We start from the raw sequence: 21,626 nt of genomic DNA, 5'->3' as shown, positions 1-21,626 counted from the left end.
TAAGCAAAACTTTGTGCATGCATTTTTCTAGAGATAAGGTCTTCTAAATTTTAAGTCCCCCCCCCCCTTCTTCCTCTTTGTGGGGTTAATCTATATTACCAATCAAGTGTTACTTCTTGGGTGGCTTCACCATTAAAACTAGAAACAAAATAAAATTCTACACATACTTGAGTAAGCTACAGAACTTAAAGTTTTATTTTATAAAAAATAAACCAAATATCAATAGACTTCAGAAGTATTACTAAATGGCTATAAATGTGCCATGTGTGAATCTGCCCATCACACTAAAATACTCAAAAACCTAACACCTCCATCACTTACCTTTTTTGCAAGGCAGGGAGAACACTGAAATTCTACTCTCCTATCATATTTCAAATACACAACACATACTCTATGTGTGTGTGTGTGTGTGTGTGTGTGTATATATATATATATATATATATATCTACATATCCACATATCCTCAGGTCTTACTCATCTTTTTTTAAAAATTTTTTTTAAAGATTTTATTTATTTATTTGACAGAGAGCGAGATCACAAGTAGGCAGAGAGGCTGGCAGAGAGTGAGAGAGGAGGAAGCAGGCTCCCTGCTGAGCAGAGAGCCTGATGTGGGGCTCGATCCCAGAACCCTGGGATCATGACCTGAGCCGAAGGCAGAGGCTTTAACCCACTGAGCCACCCAGGCGCCCCGGTCTTATTCATCTTACAACTGAAATTTTGCACCTTTTCCCCCCACCTCCTGGCAACCACTTTTCTACTTTACCAGTCTGATTTATTAAAGATTCTTCATATGGGGATACTATGTAGTATTTGTCTTTCTCTGCCTGGCTTATTTCACTGAGCATAATGGCCTCCAGTTTCATCCACACTGTTGCAAAGGGCAGAATTTCCTTCTTTCTTATGGCTGAGTAATAATCCATTATATATTTTTATTCACCATTTTATCTATTCCTCTATCAAGAAATACTTAGGATGCTTCCTAAGTATGCTGGCTACTGTGAATAACACTGCAATGAACATGGGAGTACAAGAATCTCTTTGAGATAATGACTTCATTTCCTGTGCATGTATATAATCAGAGGTGAGACCGCTGGATCATATGGCAGTTCTACATTTAATTTCTTGAGGAACCTCCATACTGTTTTCTATAGTGGCTGCGCCAGTTTACATTCTCACAAATGGTACATAAGGGCTCCTTCTTCTCCACATCCTTGCCAGCTGTTGTTATCTATTGAATACAAAAACAGACATCCTGATAGATATGAGGTAACTGTTATCTTGTGGTTTTGATTTGTATTTCCTTGATGATTAGTGACACTGAGGAACTTTTCACATACTTGATGGCCATCTATATGTCAACTTTGAAAAAACATCTGTTTTTTTTGCCCACTTTTTAGCTGGTTTGTTTCTTTGCTATTGAGTTTTGTGAATTCGTTACATATTTCAGACATTGATAATTTATCAGATAAATGATTTGCAAATATCTACTCCCACCTATGGCTGGCCTTTTCATTTTGTTGATGTATAGAAGCTTTTTAATTTGATGAGGCACCACCTATTTATCTTTGTTGCCTTTGCTTCCAGTGAAAAAGCAGAAAATCAATGCCAAGGCCAATGTCAAGGAGCTCACCTCCTATATTTCCTTCCATGAATTTTACGGATTCAGGTTATGTTCAAGTATTTAATCCATTTTGAGGTGATTTTTATATATGACGTTAACACAGGGATCCAATTTCATTCTTTTGTATGTGGCTATCCAGTTTTCCCAGCACAATTTATTGAAGACATTGTCCTCTCCCCATTAGTTTTCTTGGCTACCTTGTCAAATTTTAGTTGCTTAGTATGGGGGGATTTATTTCTGGGATCTCCATTCTGTTCCACTGAGCCATGTGCTTATGCCACCTGTCTGATTCCATAGCATTTTAAGACAGTTTGAAATCAGGAAATGTGAGGTCTCCAGCTTTGTTCCTCTTACTCAAGATCGCTCAGGCTACTTGGTGTTTTGTAGTTTCACATGAATTTTAGGATTGCATTTTTCTATTTCTGTGAGAAATGCCACTGGAATTTTGATACAGATTGCATGAAATCTGCAGATTGCTTTGGTTAATAGACATTTTAAACAGTATTAATCTTGCAATCTAAGAACACAGGATACCTTTCCATTTATTTTTGTGTCTTCTTCAATTTCACCAATATGTTTTAGTTTTCAATGTAAAATCTTTCAGCTCCTTGGTTAAATTTATTCCTAGGTATTTTATTCTTTTTGATGCAATTGTAAATGGGACTCTTTCCTCAAATCTCTGTTAGTTCACTATTAGCATATAAAAACACTACTGAGTTCATTCCTGCAACTTTACTGAATTTATGATTAGTTCTAACAGTTTTTGGTGGTCTTTAGGGTTTTCTACATATGTCATATCATCTGCAAAAAGAAAATTTCATTCTTCTTTGCCAGTTCGGGGTTTTAAAATTTTTTTCTTGCCTAATTGCTCTGGCTATGACTTCCAGTGGTGAGAGTGGGCATCTTTGTCTTATTCCTGATCTTAAAAACCTTCAGCTTTCCACTAGTAAGTGGATTTTCATATGATCTGGGTTTCTCATATATGGCCTTTATTATGCTGAGGTACATTCACTCTATACACCTAACTTTGTTAAGAGTTTTTATCATGAAAGAACGCTGGAAATTTTGTCAAATGCATTTTTTCTTTCATATATTGCAATGATTAAATGATTGTCATCCTTTGTTTTGTTAATGTGGCATATATCATACTAATTTGCAGATATTGAGCTACCCTTGTATACCGGGAATAAATCCCATTGATCACGATGGATGCTTTTATTTTTTATTATTTTATTTATTTATTTGAGAAAGCGAGTAAGAGAGATCATGAGTGGGATGAAGGGCAGAGGGAGAAGCAGACTCCCAGTTGAGCTGGGAGCCCGATGAGGGACTCGATCCTGGGACCCTGGGATCCTGACCTGAGATGAAGGCAGACACTTAACTGAGTCACCCAGGCGCCCCGTGTGCTCCTTGCAATGTACTATTGAATTCAGTATAGTACCATTTTGCTGACAATTTCTGCATCTGTTCATTAGGAATATTGCTCTGGATTTTTCTTTCCTTCCCTTGTCAGGTTTTGGTATCAGGGTAGTGCTGGCTTCATATAATGAGTTCAGTGGAGTTCTTTCCTCTTCCGTGTTTTATAAGAGTTTCAGGAAGTTTGGTATTAGTTCTTCTTCAAAAAAATGTTTGACAGAATTCACCAGAGAAGCCATCTGGTCCTGGGCTTTTCGTTGCTGGGAGGTTTTTGATTACAGATTCAATCTCCTTAACTATTAACTAGCCTGTTGAGATCTTCTCTTTCTTCATGATTCAGTCTTGTTTGGTTGTATGTTTCTAGGAATGTATCCATGTCTTCTAGATTGTCCAATTTGTTGGGAATAGTTGTACACAGTAATCTCTTATGGCTCTTTGTAGGTCTGGTACTGTGGTAATGTAGTATTGTAATTTAATGTTTTAAATTCTTTTGCATGTGTAATTCACAGATTACATTTTAAGCAACCTGACTGAGGCAGGAATTCTATCTTCTAAATGTTAATTCTTGTAGGAAGAAGCTTTGCCTAACATAACGTCACAAAGACTCATAATTTTAGCTTTTACATTTAAGTCCATGATCCACTTTGTTAATCTGTCTTGTAAAGTAAACAAAAGATCCAGTTTCACTCTTTTCATGTGGATATCCAACTGTCCCAGCACCATTTTTTAAAAAGGCTATTATTTCTCCATTGAATTGTTGTCTTGGCAGCTGTGACCATAATGTAAGGGTTCAACTGACTATGAGAGCTTACTTCTGGACTTTCAATGATTTATAAACATATACATTCACATATACAAGCACACAGATATAGATGAGGCTACCACCACCGTCTTGATTGCCCTAGCTTTGTATTAATTTTTGTAATAAGGATGTGGACATTTCCAACTTCATTCTTCTTCTTTGCATATTGTTTTGGTTATTTTGAGTTCACTGCATTTCCATATGAATTTTAGGACCCACTGTCCACTTCTGGAAAAAAGGCATACTTCAACAGCAAATATTGTGCTGAATCTGCACATCACAAGAGTACTGCTACCTCAACAAGATTAAGTCCCCCCCCGCTTTAAGATTTCATTTTTAAGTAATCTCTACACCCGGTATAAGGTTTGAATTTACAACCCCAAGATCAAGAGTAGTATGCTCTACCAACTGAGCCAGCTAGGTGCTCCAAGATTAAGTCTTCTAATCAATGAACATGGGATTTTTTAGGTCTGCAATTTTGTTAAATAATATTTTATAACCTTCAGTGTATATGTCTTGAGCTTCTTTTATTAAACTTATTAAATATTTAGACTTTTAGTGAAATTCTTGGGATTGTCAATAACAAGAACATGTTATAGATACAAATAAAGATAGTTTTATTTGTTCCTTTCCAATATGGAATGGATGACTATAATTTCTTTTCCTTGCCTGAGTGACCTTTATAGAAGAATGGATCTTTTTCTTAATTTTTAGGGGAAAAGCATTCATTCTTTCATCACTGAGTATGATCTTACTTGTGGGTAAGATGCTTTTTATTAAATTAAGGAAGTTCTCTTCAGTTCCTGCTTTACTGAGTGCTTAAATAAAGTATCTGTTTATTGATACTGATAGGGTATATTATATAAACTAATTTTTAAATATTCGGCCAATATTGCATTCCTGAGACCCAGTAAGAATCCCTTTTATGTATTGTTGGATTTGGACTATTTGTATTTTGCTGAGAATATCTGAATCTATAGTTATGAGATATTTTCATAAGTATTAGAACTGAACTTGATGTGGAGTTTCTCATTCAATAGGACTTGGAAGGGTTCTAAGATTTTAATTCCTAAGGAGTTTAATGCTAGTTCTGATACTGCTTATTTAGAGAAGGAACCTGAAGAATGACTGTTAAACTACCATTTTTAATTTTTCTAAAATAAGCATTTAAAGTTATTTAAAATAACTTTAGAAACACAAACAGAAAATTAAGGGAAACTCCTAAAGTTGGTTGAAATAAGTAGAAATCCAGCATATTTAACAAGCCAATTAGAAAAGGACCAAATTGGCATTACTATCCCTAGCTTCAATTTTCTTTTTCTTAGTTTTACTGAGGTCTAATAATTGATATGCAAAAATCTGCACATACATTTCATATACACATCTTGATGGGTCTAAACATATGCATACACCATGATACCACCACCACAACCAAGGAACCAGATATATCCATCAAATTAAAAAATTTCTGTGTGTGTGTATAAGAAAAAGGAAGAGAGAAATTTTAATGTAACACTTACTAGTCTTTTCCTTACGCTTCCCTACTCCACATTCAAAGCAGTCTACTTTAAAAAATGCTACTATGTTAAAAAAAATCTTCAGTCTTTAATACATCTGTAGTATTTTTTGGTATATAACATAAAATATAGGTTACCCTCCACCAATAAGCAACCAGGTATTACTCCAATGTCTCACGTCTTCTTCCAAACTCATTTAAAATGCCATCAATTTCCATACATCCATGGGTTTACTCAAGAGAATCAAATCTAGTAATCTATTTACCTGTGACTTTATCAACAATATACAGAATTATCATCTACATAGCTTAAGACTGCATCTTAACATCCAGCAGGATAAATTCCTACTCGCTGATAATTTTGAAAGTTATCACTGTTTTTTTGCACATATATTTTTCTGTATGAATTTTAACATCCAACATCAAATTTTACCTACTTATCCTGCTGGAATTTTAAATGGGTATAAATAACTGAATAAATCTGATGAAAAAACAGTATCTTTATAACACTATACTTTATCATCTTCAACTCTCAAGCCTTTTAGTACCTTTCATATAGTTCCACAGCTTTCTCCACAAGGGTCTTGCATATTTTTCGTTAAATTCATTACTAACAATTTCCTTATATTTTCATTGGGACCTCATACACACACACACACACACACACACACACAAACACACACACACACATATATATTCCCATCAGCTTTTGCTGGTAAATAGATGCAAACTGCTCTATTTTGATATATTTAAGACACACACTCTGATGCAGTCTTACTACTTTTAATAGTCTGTTAGGTCTATGTGGTTTGAAAAGGATATTATCATGATATCATGACAGTTAAGACTTTACTTGCCAATTTTTATTGTTTATTGTCTTGCAGAATGGTGATGGTGACAGCTGGCATTCTGGCATTCTTCCTAAAATTACGGAAAATGCTTCTAAATGTTTCAACATTGAATATATTTGCTATGTCTCATGTATACTCTCTCAAACTAACAAAGTTCACTTCTATTCATAATTTACTAAGTTTTTAATTATTGCATTCCTGAAATACTCCACTGAGTCATGATGATCATCTTAATACTCCATTGTATTTAAAATGCTGGAATTGTCTTGTGGACTTTTTACACTTATATTAACAAATGAGATTAACTTTTATCTTATTCTGTAAAATTTTTAAAACCATACCTGCAGTTATGGCTATACTCATTCCACATATTTACTTGTACCTACTTTTTGCTTAATATTTTATTTATCACATCTCATATACTTTTACCAATTTCATTTTCTAATACAGATACTTGAGATTATTTAATTCTTCCAGTGTTACCACCTTCTTAGTATCTCTCGTTTTTTGATACTTTTGTTTAGATTTAAATAATTAAATTTCCATTTTCTTATCAATACCTATGTTGAATATACAGGTATTCAGATTTAAAAATGTATAAACTTCTAAGTTTGTTACTGATTTTCAATCACTTATGTTTAGTGGCTGGAATTGTATCAATATTTAGACCTTTGAGACTTCCTTTGTGATCTGGTATATAGTGAATTTTCTTGACTGTTTCTGTACTGTTTTATTTTTTACTTCACTGTGCCCTGAGAGGAAATTCTATTGTTAATATGGATCTGAAAAGTTCTCATTCTAGTTTTTTTTTTAAGATTTTATTTATTTATCAACAGAGATCACAAGTAGGCAGAGAGGCAGGCAGAGAGAAGGAGAAGCGGGCTCCCCGCTGAACAGAGAGCCCAGTGTGGGGCTTGATCCCAGGACCCTGAGATCATGACCTGAGCTGAAGGCAGAAGCTTAACTCTCTGAGCCACCCTAGGCGCACCTCTCATTCTAGTTTTAATCCATTTTTCTTTCAGATACAATTGATAGAAGTTACATTTTCAAGCATCTACGTAACAATGAATTGCTTATGGTAAAACTGCCCTCTCTAAATATGAAAACTTTTTCTTAAGTTTATAAAAACTATTGCTTTGAGTAGCTTATATATTTTTTCCCTTTATCATTTTTCTTTAGGTGCTTCTCATATGCAGAATTGGATCTTTTTTTTTTTTTTAAATTCTATTTATTTATTTTACAGAGAGAGATCACAAATAGACAGGCAGGCAGAGAGAGAGAGAGGGAAGCAGACTCTCTGCTGAGCAGAGAGCCCGATGTGGGACTCGATCCCAGGACCCTGAGATCATGACCTGAGCCGAAGGCAGCGGCTCAACCCACTGAGCCACCCAGGCACCCTGGATCCTTTTTTCTTTTTTTGCCCTGAGTCATTAGGTCAGTTAACTTTCCACATATTTCGACTTATTTCTGTCATTTACATTTTCTAATTACCATGGGTTCTTTAGAGGTTTGTTCCTTGCCTTTCTGAATTATTCATTTCTCTATTTTTCACATACAGTCTTAAAGCCTTATATCTTTCCAAGACTCAAGTTAACCAGCTTCTACTCCTTTTTTTTAAACCAAGTGGAAAGCTGCATTTTTACTTTTTAAAAAACTCCTCTGCCTCCTCCCACCCAACACACACTCATCAAAATAAATATATTTATTACTATAGTAATGCCTTTTCCTCGAGTTAATGGGCCTCAAAATTTAAACAGTTCTATAAATAAAAATAGTCTGACACTACTGCAATGATCATTATCTTGGAGGCCTATGAAAAGTCTGGTGCACATAAAAAGTATAACAGGTCAAAGTGATTCAAATACACACAATCATCAGTATTAAAATATTTCTCAAATCTACAGCTTAAACGAATTTAAATGGCACAACTTTCAGATATATGGGCTGTGGGCAACCAGCAGTGCTACACGTATTTCCTATCTTGAGTGCTTTCAGCTTAGACAAGTGCACTAGTGCTGTAAAAGCATGTATTACTTAAGGCAGTTGAAGACATATGTACTTACTGTACAGACATCATGCTTGTCTCCATTGCTGAATCAACTTTTCCTTCATCTTGTGTTTCCATGGCTGATCTCTCTGTTTCACCTGGGAGTTCAGGTGCACAAGCTCCATAAAGTTCTGGGGCTGCAGCTACATATGCTGAAGGAACAAAACTGCTACTACGCAGCTTACTGACTTCTTCTTCAAGTTTTTTCTTTTCCTCAAGCAAACGAGCTCGATCTTCAGATAGTGACTCTATCAAATCTGAAGGCACCCCAAGTTGAAATAACATTATAAAACATTTCATATGATTTTTTAATTTTAAAAATAAAAATATATTGTGAAATATTACTAACCTTTATCTCGCTCTTGCTGTTGCATTGTACTTTTCAACTTATCACTAAGATCATTGATTATGTTTTCTTTTTTCATTTTCTCTCTTGTTAAAACAGTGTTAAAATTGGTCTGGAACAAGAGAATGACAACTACTTAAATTACCTGCATGTACACAGCAGCTAGGGCTAAAGAAACTAGCCAATATTTTTGCATGGTGCATTTGTATGTGGAGAAGATAAAATGCAATTCACAAATGATGTTAATTTTTGATAAGAATGTCCTACTGTGGTAAAAACAATGTCACTGGGTTGTCCTGAGGTTCCATATTAAGATATGCTACAATTTAATTCCTTAAAAATGAATTCTATTTTTTCATTATTATCTACATATCTATTGTCAAAGGAAAAGCATGAGCAGATGATTTTAAAATTGGGAAGAAAGAAAACAAGTGCTGTTATCCACTTTACTTTTTCTTTAATAATCTTTCTGCTTCTGGAATCTTCCTTTAGTCTTACAGCTAAGTCTTGATTACCACAGTAATATTTTATAGAGATGACTTTATCTCATCTTCTTCTCCTTTCTGGACATTTGCAATAGCCACTGCACATGTAGTGAATAATAACCGGATCTGTTACTCCTTTAATTTTTTATAAAAATTTTCCTACTGTGAAACGCATATATCAAAGTGCCTACACAGATTACATAAGCCCATCTGGCAATTCTAACCACAGTTTCTTTTATAAAGATGACTGAATTGTTAACAATTACATTTATAAGATCTCCATTAAGATCTTCCTTAAACTTAAAAGCAATAGCTGAATGGTAAATGATCTAAATTGATTCTTCCCATCTGCCCAGCATTTCCAATTCCAAATTTAATAATCTATGATCTTTCAATCAATGCATAAAGCCAATAATGCTAAAAACTGGGAGATGACTTAGTATGGCATTTTTAGATCGAAATTAGTTAATTCATTAAAGATTGAGTTAAATACCATTTCTAGCCAGAAAGCATACATGAAGATACCTTGAACATTTATGATGCTAAGCCATTTCTTTTGTTAAGCCATTTCTCCACATATTATGTATGTATAGAAAATTAACAAATATTTATAATAGTGTTTTAGTCAGTTAATTCATCCCTAATATTTATAAAAGCATATTTCAGCCAATTAATCCGTCCCTTATTTAATTTTGTAAATCAGAAATTGCATATTAGCTCACAAAAGACCACAGAGAAAGAAAGTGAATGGAAGATATATTTTAAACATAGATGTATATATAAAATATATCCAAGACATATACAAAGGAATTTTTAAAAACAGAGACATCATTAATGATTTCTTCATTGGTAATTCTTCCTTAAAACTAAACTGGCTGCTATTCCACCTCCCTGAACACTTAATTTTGTTGACTTCCATAGCCACATTTTTCCTTTTTCTAGTTATTTTTTCTTATTCCCCCTTTCAGGCTCTTCTTTCATTCCCCAAGCCTTAAGGCTTAAAATAGAAAGTTCCTACAGGTTTTGAACTACACTTCTATACTTTTCTTGAATTCTACAAAGACCTAAATGTAATCACACCACCACAGGAAAAGGAAAATACCACATATATTGAACAAATGTGTGTATCAACTGCATATGTTACCTGTTTCAGAAAAACATTCCTTGGGGTAAAAAAAGCAGGTCATTATTCTCCCTGCCCTATCTGTCAGAGCAGGCATCCACTGTCCCCACAGCTGCCCATGTCTAGCAGTTCTCCACTCTTTCTCCCCAACCCAGTTGTACAAATCCAACTGTGGATTTCCTTTATTTTCTCTCCAAGTGCCTGAGGTGAAACACAGCTCCTGAAGAAGGCTGCCACCTAGTCCTTAGTGGTCTGTGCCTGTTTCCCATATAAGCTTTACCCTCTCACCATTCCTCAATATTATTAATCAAGTGAATCAACAAAATTCAACAGTAGGCCACGATTATGTACCACTAGGCTGTCACATGGATAAAAATTATAGGAAGCATAAGAAATTTGTATAGATTGGCATGTAATTTAGAGTAATAAAATCTGAGAGCTTGGAGGAAAAATTCAAATATGTGCAAAGTAATAGAAGCACTTCCATTTTACAAAAAACCTAATCTGAATTGAAAATGCTTTTATCATGAGGATATTTAATAAGTATGACAGGGTCAATGCAGGAAAATCACATGTAAGATATAAGATGCCCTGAGTTACACAAAAAAATTATGTCTGTTAATTTATGTTTATCTTCTTTAGACCTGAAATAAATGAAACAAGGGTTGGGGAACATACCTGTTGTTCAGCAATCAGAGATGTTCGAACATTTTGCATTTCTTCATTCTTTCGTTTCTCTTGCTCTTCAAGTTGTTCTAGAAACTTTGCTTTTTCTTCCTGAAGCTTTTCTTGAAGTTCAGCAACTAGGCTTGAAGAATCTTCTCTGGTAGATTCAATGGCAAGACTTGAAAATTACATACAGTATTAAATTTTTTTAAAAAATAACATATAATCATAAATATACAAAATATCAAAATTATTTGGCATCAGAAAGGCTATATACCTTCCTTAAACCCAATAGTAATTAATTACTGTAAACCGAATAGTAATTACCGTTAGAGATAATTCTATGTAACCCTCCACCCTTTTTACCTACTAAGGAAAGGGAAGCAAGTGAAAGGGAAAGTTTAACAGAGATTATATACTGACACCAACATGGTAAATGCCTATAATGATTACATTTGATAAATTCAGGGTAATCTGCTTCTACCTGCATTGGGAATATTTTCAATATAACGAATCAATATGCCTCTCAAGAGCTCTGCTTCAAATGTCAGTTCTGCTAATCCCAGAACTGTAATGCACATGACAGAGAAAGAAGAAAACAAACATATGTGAGGATCACATACTTTTGAAAAATCCTTCTTAATTTTTTAAATAGGTTTTAGTTCACTTTGTTAATTAGTAAACAAGTAACACAAAACTAAAAGGGAACTTAAATGTTCACACAGCAAATCTACATATTGATCATTCATATTCACCTCCCTCAAAACTAGCTACCCCCTAAGGGGTTACGGATAAAACACCAGAGGTAAGAGAAGAGGACACACAAGGAGAAAAAGCCCAAACACAAGTTAGTAAGTATTGTAATTTCTGATATAGAAGTTCAATCCAATTTTATCTTTCAATCCAATAATCTTTTTTAAAAATTATTCTTATTAACATATAATGTATTATTTGCACCAGGGTACAGGTCTGTGAATCATCAGGTTTACACATTTCACAGCACTCACCATGGCACATACCCTCCCCAATGTCCATAATGCAACCACCTTCTCCCTACCCACCCAGCAACCCTCAGTTTGTTTTCTAAGATTAAGAGTCTCCTATGGTTTGTCTCCCTCCCAGTCCCATCTTATTTCATATTTTCCTTCCCTAACTCCCAACACCCCCCCGCCCTACCTCTAAATTCCTCAAATCAGAGAGATCATGATAACTGCTTTTCTCTAATTGACTTATTTTGCTCAGCATAATACCCTCTATTTCCATCCACGTCGTTGCAAATGGCAACCTAATAATCTTTTACATCAAAAAAAGTTTGCCCATGAAGTAGATAATTAATCCCACCAAAGGAGTTATAAATATGTTAAACCACAGGAAAGAGGCTGCCATGTTAGCAAATATTCCTAAACTATTTTGGTGACTAAGTCAACTGATTGCTTTAAATGTAGATTTACACAATTTTAAATTACACTTTAATGTTTTTGGAATCAAATAAATAAAATTTATTTGAAAGAGAGAAAAAAAAAAGTGGGGGAAGAAGCACAGGGAGAAAGATAAGCAGACTGCGCTGAGGGCAGCGCCCGATGCAGGGCTGCATCCCATCAGCCCGACATTATGACCCAAACTGAAATCAGGAGTCCAATGCTGAACCAGACACTCAACCTACTGAGCCACCCAGGTGCCCCTTGGAATCAAGAGGCATTTTCTAGTCAATGTGGATACTGAAATTGTTTGCTTATAATTATTCCTGATGTAATTTCGTAATATATAAAATTATCATACTATTAATATTATAGCAATTGATAATCATACAAAGGATTGCTGTGATTCTTTTATTCATTCTTCCCACTTTACTAACAAAATCAAGCAGTTCATATCAATTTATTGCCCATTTTCCTCTAAGGGATGGTTTTAAATGGCCAAACATGAAATATGCAGTTAGAGACATATTACCTCTATCAAAGTTTGAGATTTCTTAGTTTACAGCAAGATTTCAATTGGGAAATCACCTAATCCCTTAGGCAGTAGAAAGGATAAGGTAAAAGAGTTGTTTTCAAAGTTCTTCCTTTAGGGCTAGAGGAGTACAGAAGGTAAAAATTAGAGCGCAGATGGAAACCTGACAAGCTACGTAAACCAAGGTGTTACTTAGGAACCAGAATATAAATATGGACTCAATATACTAACAATAAAGTGTTAAGGGTTCAAATTGGTACAGGCAAGGTTTAAGTATTAGGTTTTCTTCAACAGTGCCTAATGTCTACCTTTGGCAAGTAAGAGTTATACTTTGAGGAATTATCCCTACAATTATAGGATAGGTGAGTTGTTACAGGAAAAACAAAAGGCCAGGTTTCAGGCAGGTAAGCAGGGCGACCATAGTGAGGAATGAAGTTAGAGAAGCAGGGGGGAAGCCAGATCACAAACAAAAAGTATTTGGATTTTCTCAGCAGTACAAGGTAAAGTCATTAAAGAATCTTGTCTAGAGAGAATGACAGAATATAAATTTAGGTTTGTCAAAGACTGTTATGAGGATTTTGGTGAAAATATGGAGCACAGTAACAAAGAAAGGAGAGATTTCAGCATGAGAAAGGATGCTAAGAATCCTGTGAGAGTGTGTGGGGTGTGTGTGTGTGTGTGTGTGTGTGTGTGTGTGTCATGCACAAAGATGGGTAGTATTTGTAATTTCTAGGGGTCTTGTAACTTTGGGCTGCCTGATGCACCTTTATTTCAAGTGTCAGTGCTGTGCTAGGATGGGGCAGGTAGGGGAGAAGACAGTTCTAGGCATACAAGAATGTGCAGACACATCATTGTCTCTTTGTACTTTTTTTTAGATTTAAAGATTATTTATTTATTTGAGAGAGAGTGATAGACAAAGACAGAGAGAGAGCATGAGCCGGGGGAGGAGCAGAGGGAGAGGGAGAAGCAGACTCCCTGTTGAGCAGGAAGCCTGACGTGGGGCTTGATCCCTGGAATACAGGATCATTACCTTTGTAAATACGTAATTATTCCAAATACCCAGAATGAGCACATTAAATGATTAGGTATACACTGATTCATAGGGTAAAAGACTTTTGGTGGCAAAAAAAAAAAAAAGGAGAGCTTAAGACACAAAGAACAATAATCCTACAGTGTTGGGGTCAGGGGTTTCTTGTGATTATATATGCTATGTCACATTGAGACTCCTGTTGGAAAAGGTTCCAGGGAACTGTTAGCCACATCATTCCATTGTATTTTATACTACTCTACAACCTCAAATGGCTCTGTCATCAGGGGGAATTAACCCCAGCAATGGAATAATAATAGCTAAAGTAAGTTTTATTTTTTGTATCACCACAGCCACACTTTCTTTGGGGAGTAAGGAGATACGTGTGTGCTGGGTACCCGCAATCTAAACTTACATAATCCTGTCTTATATTAATATCCCAAAACGGCCTTGAAATTAGAACTGAAGGAAGCAGATACATTTGTTATCAGTTGAAGTTTCTATACTCTTACATAGAACCTGAAATAAATCATAAATCATTTCTGGTTGATAGGTTACCCCACCATTAATAAATTAGTGTATGCTAGTCAAAAGATTATTTTATACCCAACATTTCTAGAAAATTTGCATTGAATACAAACTAGACTGTCATGATGCCTGAACTATTTCCTATCATTATATTAGATTTGGGCCTAGTAAACAAATATTGTTTACTGTGGGTTTTAAACGTTTTTCAGATTAAGTCTGTAAAACTGAAATGCTCTTCCTATACTCACCCAAATCTATATCAACTACTCCCTGGAGGTACAGCTATAAACAGTAAAGTAGGCAGATTTGTAATCATAGACACACATACATTCTCTGCACTCATTTTCTTTGTACAGAGGTGTATGAGAAAGCCCCTTCCCCTATTAAAAATAATCTATACTACTGATTTAATTTTTCCCTAGTTATATGGGAAAAAATGTGTCTTACTTTAATTTTGCATTTCCGTAATCCCAGGTAGACTAAAAACTATTCACGTATTGGCTATTTGTATTTTTTCATTGATCTGGTTATTCATATACTCTGTCCATTTTTCTAATGAATACCTTGCCTTTTCCTAACTGATTTCTGGGAGTTCTTTAACATTACAGATACAATTAATACTTTTATTTATATCTTGTTGATGCTTCTCCCACACAGCTGGTCTCTCCATACTGCTTCTGGCATATTCGCAACCAACCAAGTGGTGGAAAGCAGGGAGGTGTGCTGTATCATATCATCATCCCAGCATCATTTCTGCTCAAAGATTTCCACATTCTTTTTCAAGTGTTTCTCCTGCATGACAGAGAAGCCTAGAAACTATGTCAACCAGAACCCCCTTCCCAGTAAGCTCGGAGTTCAAGTTTGCCAATGAAAGATACACAAGATACACAAGATCTGGAATGCTAAGGAAAAGAGAGTTTGTCATTCTGTAGAAGTGGCTATGACCAGCTATGTGGGCTGTTCAGTTTATGAGGGGTTTCCAAGTGGACTACCTGCACGGGTGCTATAGTAGACAACTGGTGGACATCTCCAAGAACCTGTAGCAAGTTTCTGATTCGCTACCACTTCTGGCGCTTCAGACGGCTTTGAACCTACAGACCTTCAAGTCTTTGGCGGCAACTCCTTTACCCGTCCCTCCCTCGGAACTTCGGGGAGTTTGGGAAGACCCAATTCTAATATTAAACCCTTTAATCCTGGAATATTTAAAAGAGATTCTGTTTTCTAAATTCAATTCTGACAGATACAAATATGATCCTTGGGGAAAAAAGCATAAAGACAGGAATCTGGAATTGATTCTCTGATATGCTTTGATCTGAAGGCAGTAATGACCTGTCAGTGCAAAATAGAACTCTGGGAGATTAGGGCATTCCACGGCAGAGGAGCTGATACCTATACCTGTGTGGATCAGGTGATTAAGGTGGCCAATGCCACAGCTGTCCCTACCAATCCCACCAAGCCTTCCTTGCCAGCAGCAGCAGCCTTTACTGCCTCATCTGAAAAGATTAGTGCCAGTTTGCCTGAGGTTCCCATCTCAACAAGCTGATCCTTCTCAACTGGCTCCCCTACTATTTAATTACTTCCAGACCCATCTCTACTTTCAAATCCCACATCCCAGGGGAGTTGAAAATCTAACCAAGGAGGAATTGCAACTGGAAAATTTTTCATTTATATTGATAGAAATATAGGAAATACGTATGGGGATAGAGCCAATAGGAGTTAGAAAAGGAAAGGCAAACATAATGGTAACTTGGGCCAAAATTATCTGTAGGGATACAATAATCAGAGACTCCAGATTCAATGTTAACACACTGCTAGATTTATTGCCTGAAACCTGGATGTGATGGCCCACATTAAAGAAAATAAGATGCAAAGACGAGATATTCTAGACCATAGGCAAACAACGGCCTGCAGGGCAGATCCAGCTTTTATTTGTTGTGTAGTTGAAGTTTTACTGCAAAATAGCCACACCCATTCATTTATATTAACTCACTTATCTCTTGCTAGTTCAGCAGGAGGGATAGAAACCATTATCACCTGAAAAGCCTAAAATATTTACGATTGGTCCTTTACACAAAGTTTGCCAACCAATCTCTGTATCAATGATTCTCAAGGTGAGATCCATAGACCTTAGGGGTGACTAGAAACAGTATCAAGGGATCAGTAAGATCAAAACGATTTTCATAATAATACTTAGATGATATTTGTCTCTTACACCTTGTTGACATTTGCACATATAAAATCGCTGACACCTAAATATAAAGACAGCAGTGCCAAACCGTACTTTTTTTTTTTTTTTTTAAGATTTTATTTATTTATTTGACAGAGAGAGATCACAAGTAGGCAGAGAGGCAGGCAGAGAGAGGAGGAAGCAGGCTCCCTGCTGAGCAGAGAGCCCGATGCGGGACTAGATCCCAGGACCCTGAGATCATGACCTGAGCCGAAGGCAGCGGCTTAACCCACTGAGCCACCCAGGCGCCCCCAAACTGTACTTTTAATCATTGTTTCTTTACACTAAAGCACCCAAAGTGGAAAAGAAAAAGGCAAATTTATTTTGGAATATCCATGATATAGCAAGAATTATTATTACTGAATCCTGACTACTGACTATGCACCTTTTTAGTACTCAGCATGATGAAATGAGTACATATAAAGCCACTTACAGAAATATGTCTATCTCACGGAAAAGTACTTGTATAATTCCTTTGGTGTGTGCTGAATTAGCTACTTTTTCATGCTCTACTATTTCTATTTGAAAAACGACAATCTGCGGCACCTGGGTGGCTCAGTGGGTTAAAGCCTCTAAGGCTCAGGTCATGATCTCATGATTCTGGGATCAAGCCCCCTATTGAGCTCTGCATTGGGCTCTCTGCTCAGCAGGGAGCCTGCTTCCTCCTCTCTCTCTGCCTGCCTCTCTGCCTACTTATGATCTCTGTCAAATAAATAAATAAAATCTTTAAAAAAAATAAAAATGACAATCTTTGGTTATTTAGATTTTTCAACATATTCTTAAGAATGACTAATGTGAGCTTATTAACGTCAATGAACAAATGACAGAATTTATTACCAATGGTTAAGATGTCATTATTTAAAGATAAATTAAAATTTAGAAACCCTGAGGTGCCTGGCTAGCTAAGTTGGTGATCTCAGGACCATGAGTTCGAACCCCACGGGGCATAAAAATTATTTAAAAATAAAACTAAAAAAACAAAAAAAAAATTAGAAAACTTGTACCTGCCACTATGGGCTTGAGAGTTTTGCAGGACTTAAGATCTTTCTCATAAAACTGGTAGATACAGTAACACATCTGATTTTTCTTTCAATAAAATATGACCGTATTTACAAGATCTACATAACTCAGTGAGCCTGTATTTTTCAAATGGACAATTCATTATGCTACAAAATTATGCATGAGTAAAATAGCCAAAGTGCAAGACAGAGTTCAATAGATATTAGCATAAACAGCGTGAAACAATCCATTCTGACAGTTTCATATTCCTTCCTGAAACTTATGTTTAAGAACTTATCGTTTATTGAGAGGGAGGAGTCAAGGTAGTGGGGAATTAGCAGGCTGAGATGACAACAGGGAGCAGGAGATCAGCTAGCTTATCAAACCATTCTGAACACCTACAAATCCAACAGGAGATTGAAGAGAAGAGGAGCAGCAATTCTAGAAACAGAAAATCAACCACTTTCTGAAAGGTGGGACCAGCAAAGAAGTGAATCCAAAGCAATGGGAAGATAAAGACTGCAGGGGGAGGGGCCGGCTCCTGGCAAGTGTCAGAGAAACAGAGCACAAAATCATAACTGAAAAAGTCTGCTCCACTGAGGGACATCAGTCCAGAGGCTAAGCTGGGGTGAAGCCCATGCAGGGACAGCATGGTCTCAGGTCCCGTGGGGTCACAGAAGGATCAGGGGTGTCGGAGTATTGCAGAGCTCACAGGTATTAGAGCAGGGAAGCTGGCTAAAGAGACGGAGCCGAGGAATGAGCTCTCAACTCAGGGTTACCTTAAATTGTGATCCGTGACACAGACCACTGCTGTGTGAGCAGGGACCCCACAAGATCCAGGGAGACACCCCCTCCCCCGGAAGAGCACAGGGATCTCTGGGGCTTGGAGATTCCAGGCGGAGCTGTGTGCCAGAGACAGAGATACTTGATCACAGGCTGGGTAAGCTCGGAGTGCAGCTGGTGGCCAGGGAGACGAGTGATTGAGCGCTTTATTCTGAGGGTGCACAGAGGAGTGGGGCCCTGAACTCTCGACTCTTCTGGGCCAGAGGCTGGAAGGCCGCCATTTCTTTTTTTTTTTTTAATTTCTTTTCAGCATAACAGTATTCATTGTTTTTGCACCACACCCAGTGCTCCATGCAATCCGTGCCCTCTCTAATACCCACCACCTGGTTCCCCCAACCTCCCAACCCCCACCCCTTCAAAACCCTCAGATTGTTTTTCAGAGTCCATAGTCTCTCATGGTTCACCTCCCTTCCAATTTCCCCCCACTCCCTTCTCCTCTCTAACTCCCCATGTCCTCCATGATATCTGTTATGCTCCACAAATAAGTGAAACCATATGATAATTGACTCTCTCTGCTTGACTGATTTCACTCAGCATAATCTCTTCCAGTACCGTCCATGTTGCCACAAAAGTTGGGTATTCATCCTTTCCGATGGAGGCATAATACTCCATAGTGTACATGGACCACAGCTTCCTTATCCATTCGTCCACTGAAGGGCATCTTGGTTCTTTCCACAGTTTGGCGACCATGGCCATTGCTGCTATAAACATTGGGGTACAGATGGTCCTTCTTTTCACTACATCTGTATCTTTGGGGTAAATACCCAGTAGTGCAATTGCAGGGTCATAGGGAGCTCTATTTTTAATTTCTTGAGGAATCTCCACACTGTCTTCCCAAGTGGCTGCACCAACTTGCATTCCCACTAACAGTGTAAGAGAGTTCCCCTTTCTCCACATCCTCTCCAACACATGTTATTTCCTATCTTGCTAATTTTGGAAGGCCGCCATTTTCATTCCTGTCCTCTGGCAAAGACACTTGAGAATCACTACTAACAGGCCCCTCCCCCAGAAGAACAGCAAGAAATCCAGCCAAGACCAAGTTCACTTACCAAGAAGAACAGCGGAATTCCAGAGGAGAAAGCAAAACATGGAATTCATAGCTTTCTCCCCATGATTCTTAAGTTTTGCAAACTTAAATATTTTAAAACTTTACTTTTTCTTATGCTAAAATTGTTTTAAATTTTAACTTTTACTCGTTCCTCTTTTAATATTTTGTAAATTAGTTTATCTTAACAATACTTTTCATAAAAAAATGTTTTATGAACCTTCATTATTATAGTCATATTTTATCCTTCATTGTATCTAACTTTATTTTTTGAATACACATAGGGTTTTTTCTTCTAAAAAAATTTGGGATACAACTTCTTCTAATAGATCAAAATATACCCTAAATCTAGCACAAGTCTTTATTCTGGTCTCCAGCCTGAGCAAATTCTCTCCACTTCCTTTTTCTTTATTCTCCCAACCAACTTATCAACTCCTTTTTTAGAAATTATTTTAAAAAACATTTTCATCTTTGTAAGTCATATTCCATCCCTGCACTATGTTTACCTTTATATATGCTTTTCTTTCTTTAAAATTTTGGGAGGTAGTTTCTTCTAAGAGACCAAATACTCTGAAAGTTAAGTGGGTGACCCTGTTCAATTCACCAGTCTAATATAAATATTTTTTAAATATTTTCTTCTTTTTTTAAAATTTTTTTGTTCTGAACTTCTTTTTACCCCCTATTTCCCCCCCATAATTTGGTGTCTCTTCTGATTTGGTTAAAGCACATTTTCCTGAGGTCTTTACCAACCTTTTAGTATTTAATTCGCTCCTTCATATATTCTTATCTGGATAAAACGACAAAGTGGAAAAACTCACCACAAAAAAAAGAACAAGAGGCAGTACCGAAGGCTAGGGACCTAATCAATACGGACATTGGTAATATGTCAGATCTAGAGTTCAGAATGATGATTCTGAAGGTGTTAGCCGAGCTCAAAAAAGGCGTGGAAGATACTAGAGAGACCCTGTCAGGAGAAATAAAAGCCCTTTCAGGAGAAATAAAAGAACTAAAATCTAACCAAGTTGAAATCAAAAAAGCTATTAATGAGGTGCAATCAAAAATGGATGTCTTACTGCTAGGATAAATGAGGCAGAAGAGAGAATTCATGATATAGAAGACTAAATGTCAGAGAATAAAGAAACTGAGCAAAAGAGAGACAAAGAATTACTGGACCACGAGGGGAGAATTTGAGATATAGTGACACCATAAGACGAAACAATGTTAGAATAATTGGGATTCCAGAAGAAGAAAGAGAGGGGAGCAGAAGGTATATTGGAGAGAATTACTGGAGAGAATTTCCCTAATACGGCAAAGGGAACAAGCATCAAAATCCAGGAGGCGCAGAGAACCCCCCTCAAAATCCATAAGAACAGATCCACACCCCGTCATCTAATAGTAAAATTTACAACTCTTAGCAACAAAGAGAAAATACTCAGAGCAGCCTGGGACAAGAAGTCTGTAACATACAATGGTGAAAATATTAGACTGGCAACGGACTTATCCAGAGAGACCTGGCAGGCCAGAAAGAACTGGCATGATATACTCAGAGCATTAAATGAGAAAGACATGCAGCCAAGAATACTATATCCAGCTAGGCTATCACTGAAAATAGAAGGAGAGATAAAAAGCTTCTGGGACAAATAAAAACTAAAAGAATTTGTAAACACCAAACCAGCTCTAGAAGAAATATTGAAAGGGTCCTCTAAGCAAAGAGAGAGCCTAAAAGTAGCTTATCAGAAAGGAACAGAGACAATATACAGTAATAGTCACCTTATAGGCAATACAATGACACTAAATTCTTATTTCTCAATAGTTACCCTAATGTAAATGGGCTAAATGCCCCAATCAAAAGACACAGGGTATCAGAACGGATTAAAAACAAAACAAAACAAAACCAAAAAAACCCATCAATATGCTGTCTACAAGAAACTCATTTTAGACCCAGAGACACCTCCAGAATTAAAGTGAGGGGGTAGAAAACAATTTACCATGCTAATGGACATCGAAAGAAAGCCAGAGTGGCAATCCTTATATCAGATCAATTAGATTTTAGCCAAATACTATAATAAGAGATGAGGAAGGACACTATATCATACTCAAAGGGTGTGTCCAACAAAAAGATCTAACAATTTTA

The 21,626-nt window shown here is 36.5% G+C and overlaps 1 protein-coding gene across 4 annotated transcripts in view; it reads right to left on the bottom strand.

Annotated features, from left to right (window-relative positions):
* The window catches only part of RB1CC1 (RB1 inducible coiled-coil 1), a 100,826-nt gene that overhangs the window by 17,544 nt on the left and 61,656 nt on the right, over window positions 1–21,626 (bottom strand). For 3 of the 4 annotated variants that reach the window (XM_059166457.1, XM_059166460.1, XM_059166459.1), the window contains 3 exons: window positions 10,886–11,051; window positions 8,603–8,711; window positions 8,270–8,510 (listed from right to left, as the gene is read on the bottom strand). In XM_059166457.1, the coding sequence (XP_059022440.1) occupies window positions 8,270–8,510; window positions 8,603–8,711; window positions 10,886–11,051 (516 nt within the window). The remainder of the gene's footprint in view (window positions 1–8,269; window positions 8,511–8,602; window positions 8,712–10,885; window positions 11,052–21,626) is intronic. The other variant, XM_059166461.1, reaches the window with a different exon arrangement.

Source organism: Mustela lutreola, chromosome 3, assembly GCF_030435805.1.
Source record: "Mustela lutreola isolate mMusLut2 chromosome 3, mMusLut2.pri, whole genome shotgun sequence".
In the NCBI taxonomy this organism is placed as follows: Eukaryota; Metazoa; Chordata; class Mammalia; order Carnivora; family Mustelidae; genus Mustela; species Mustela lutreola.
Note: the sequence above shows the minus strand (reverse complement) of the source record. Positions and strands in the feature narration are given on the sequence as shown.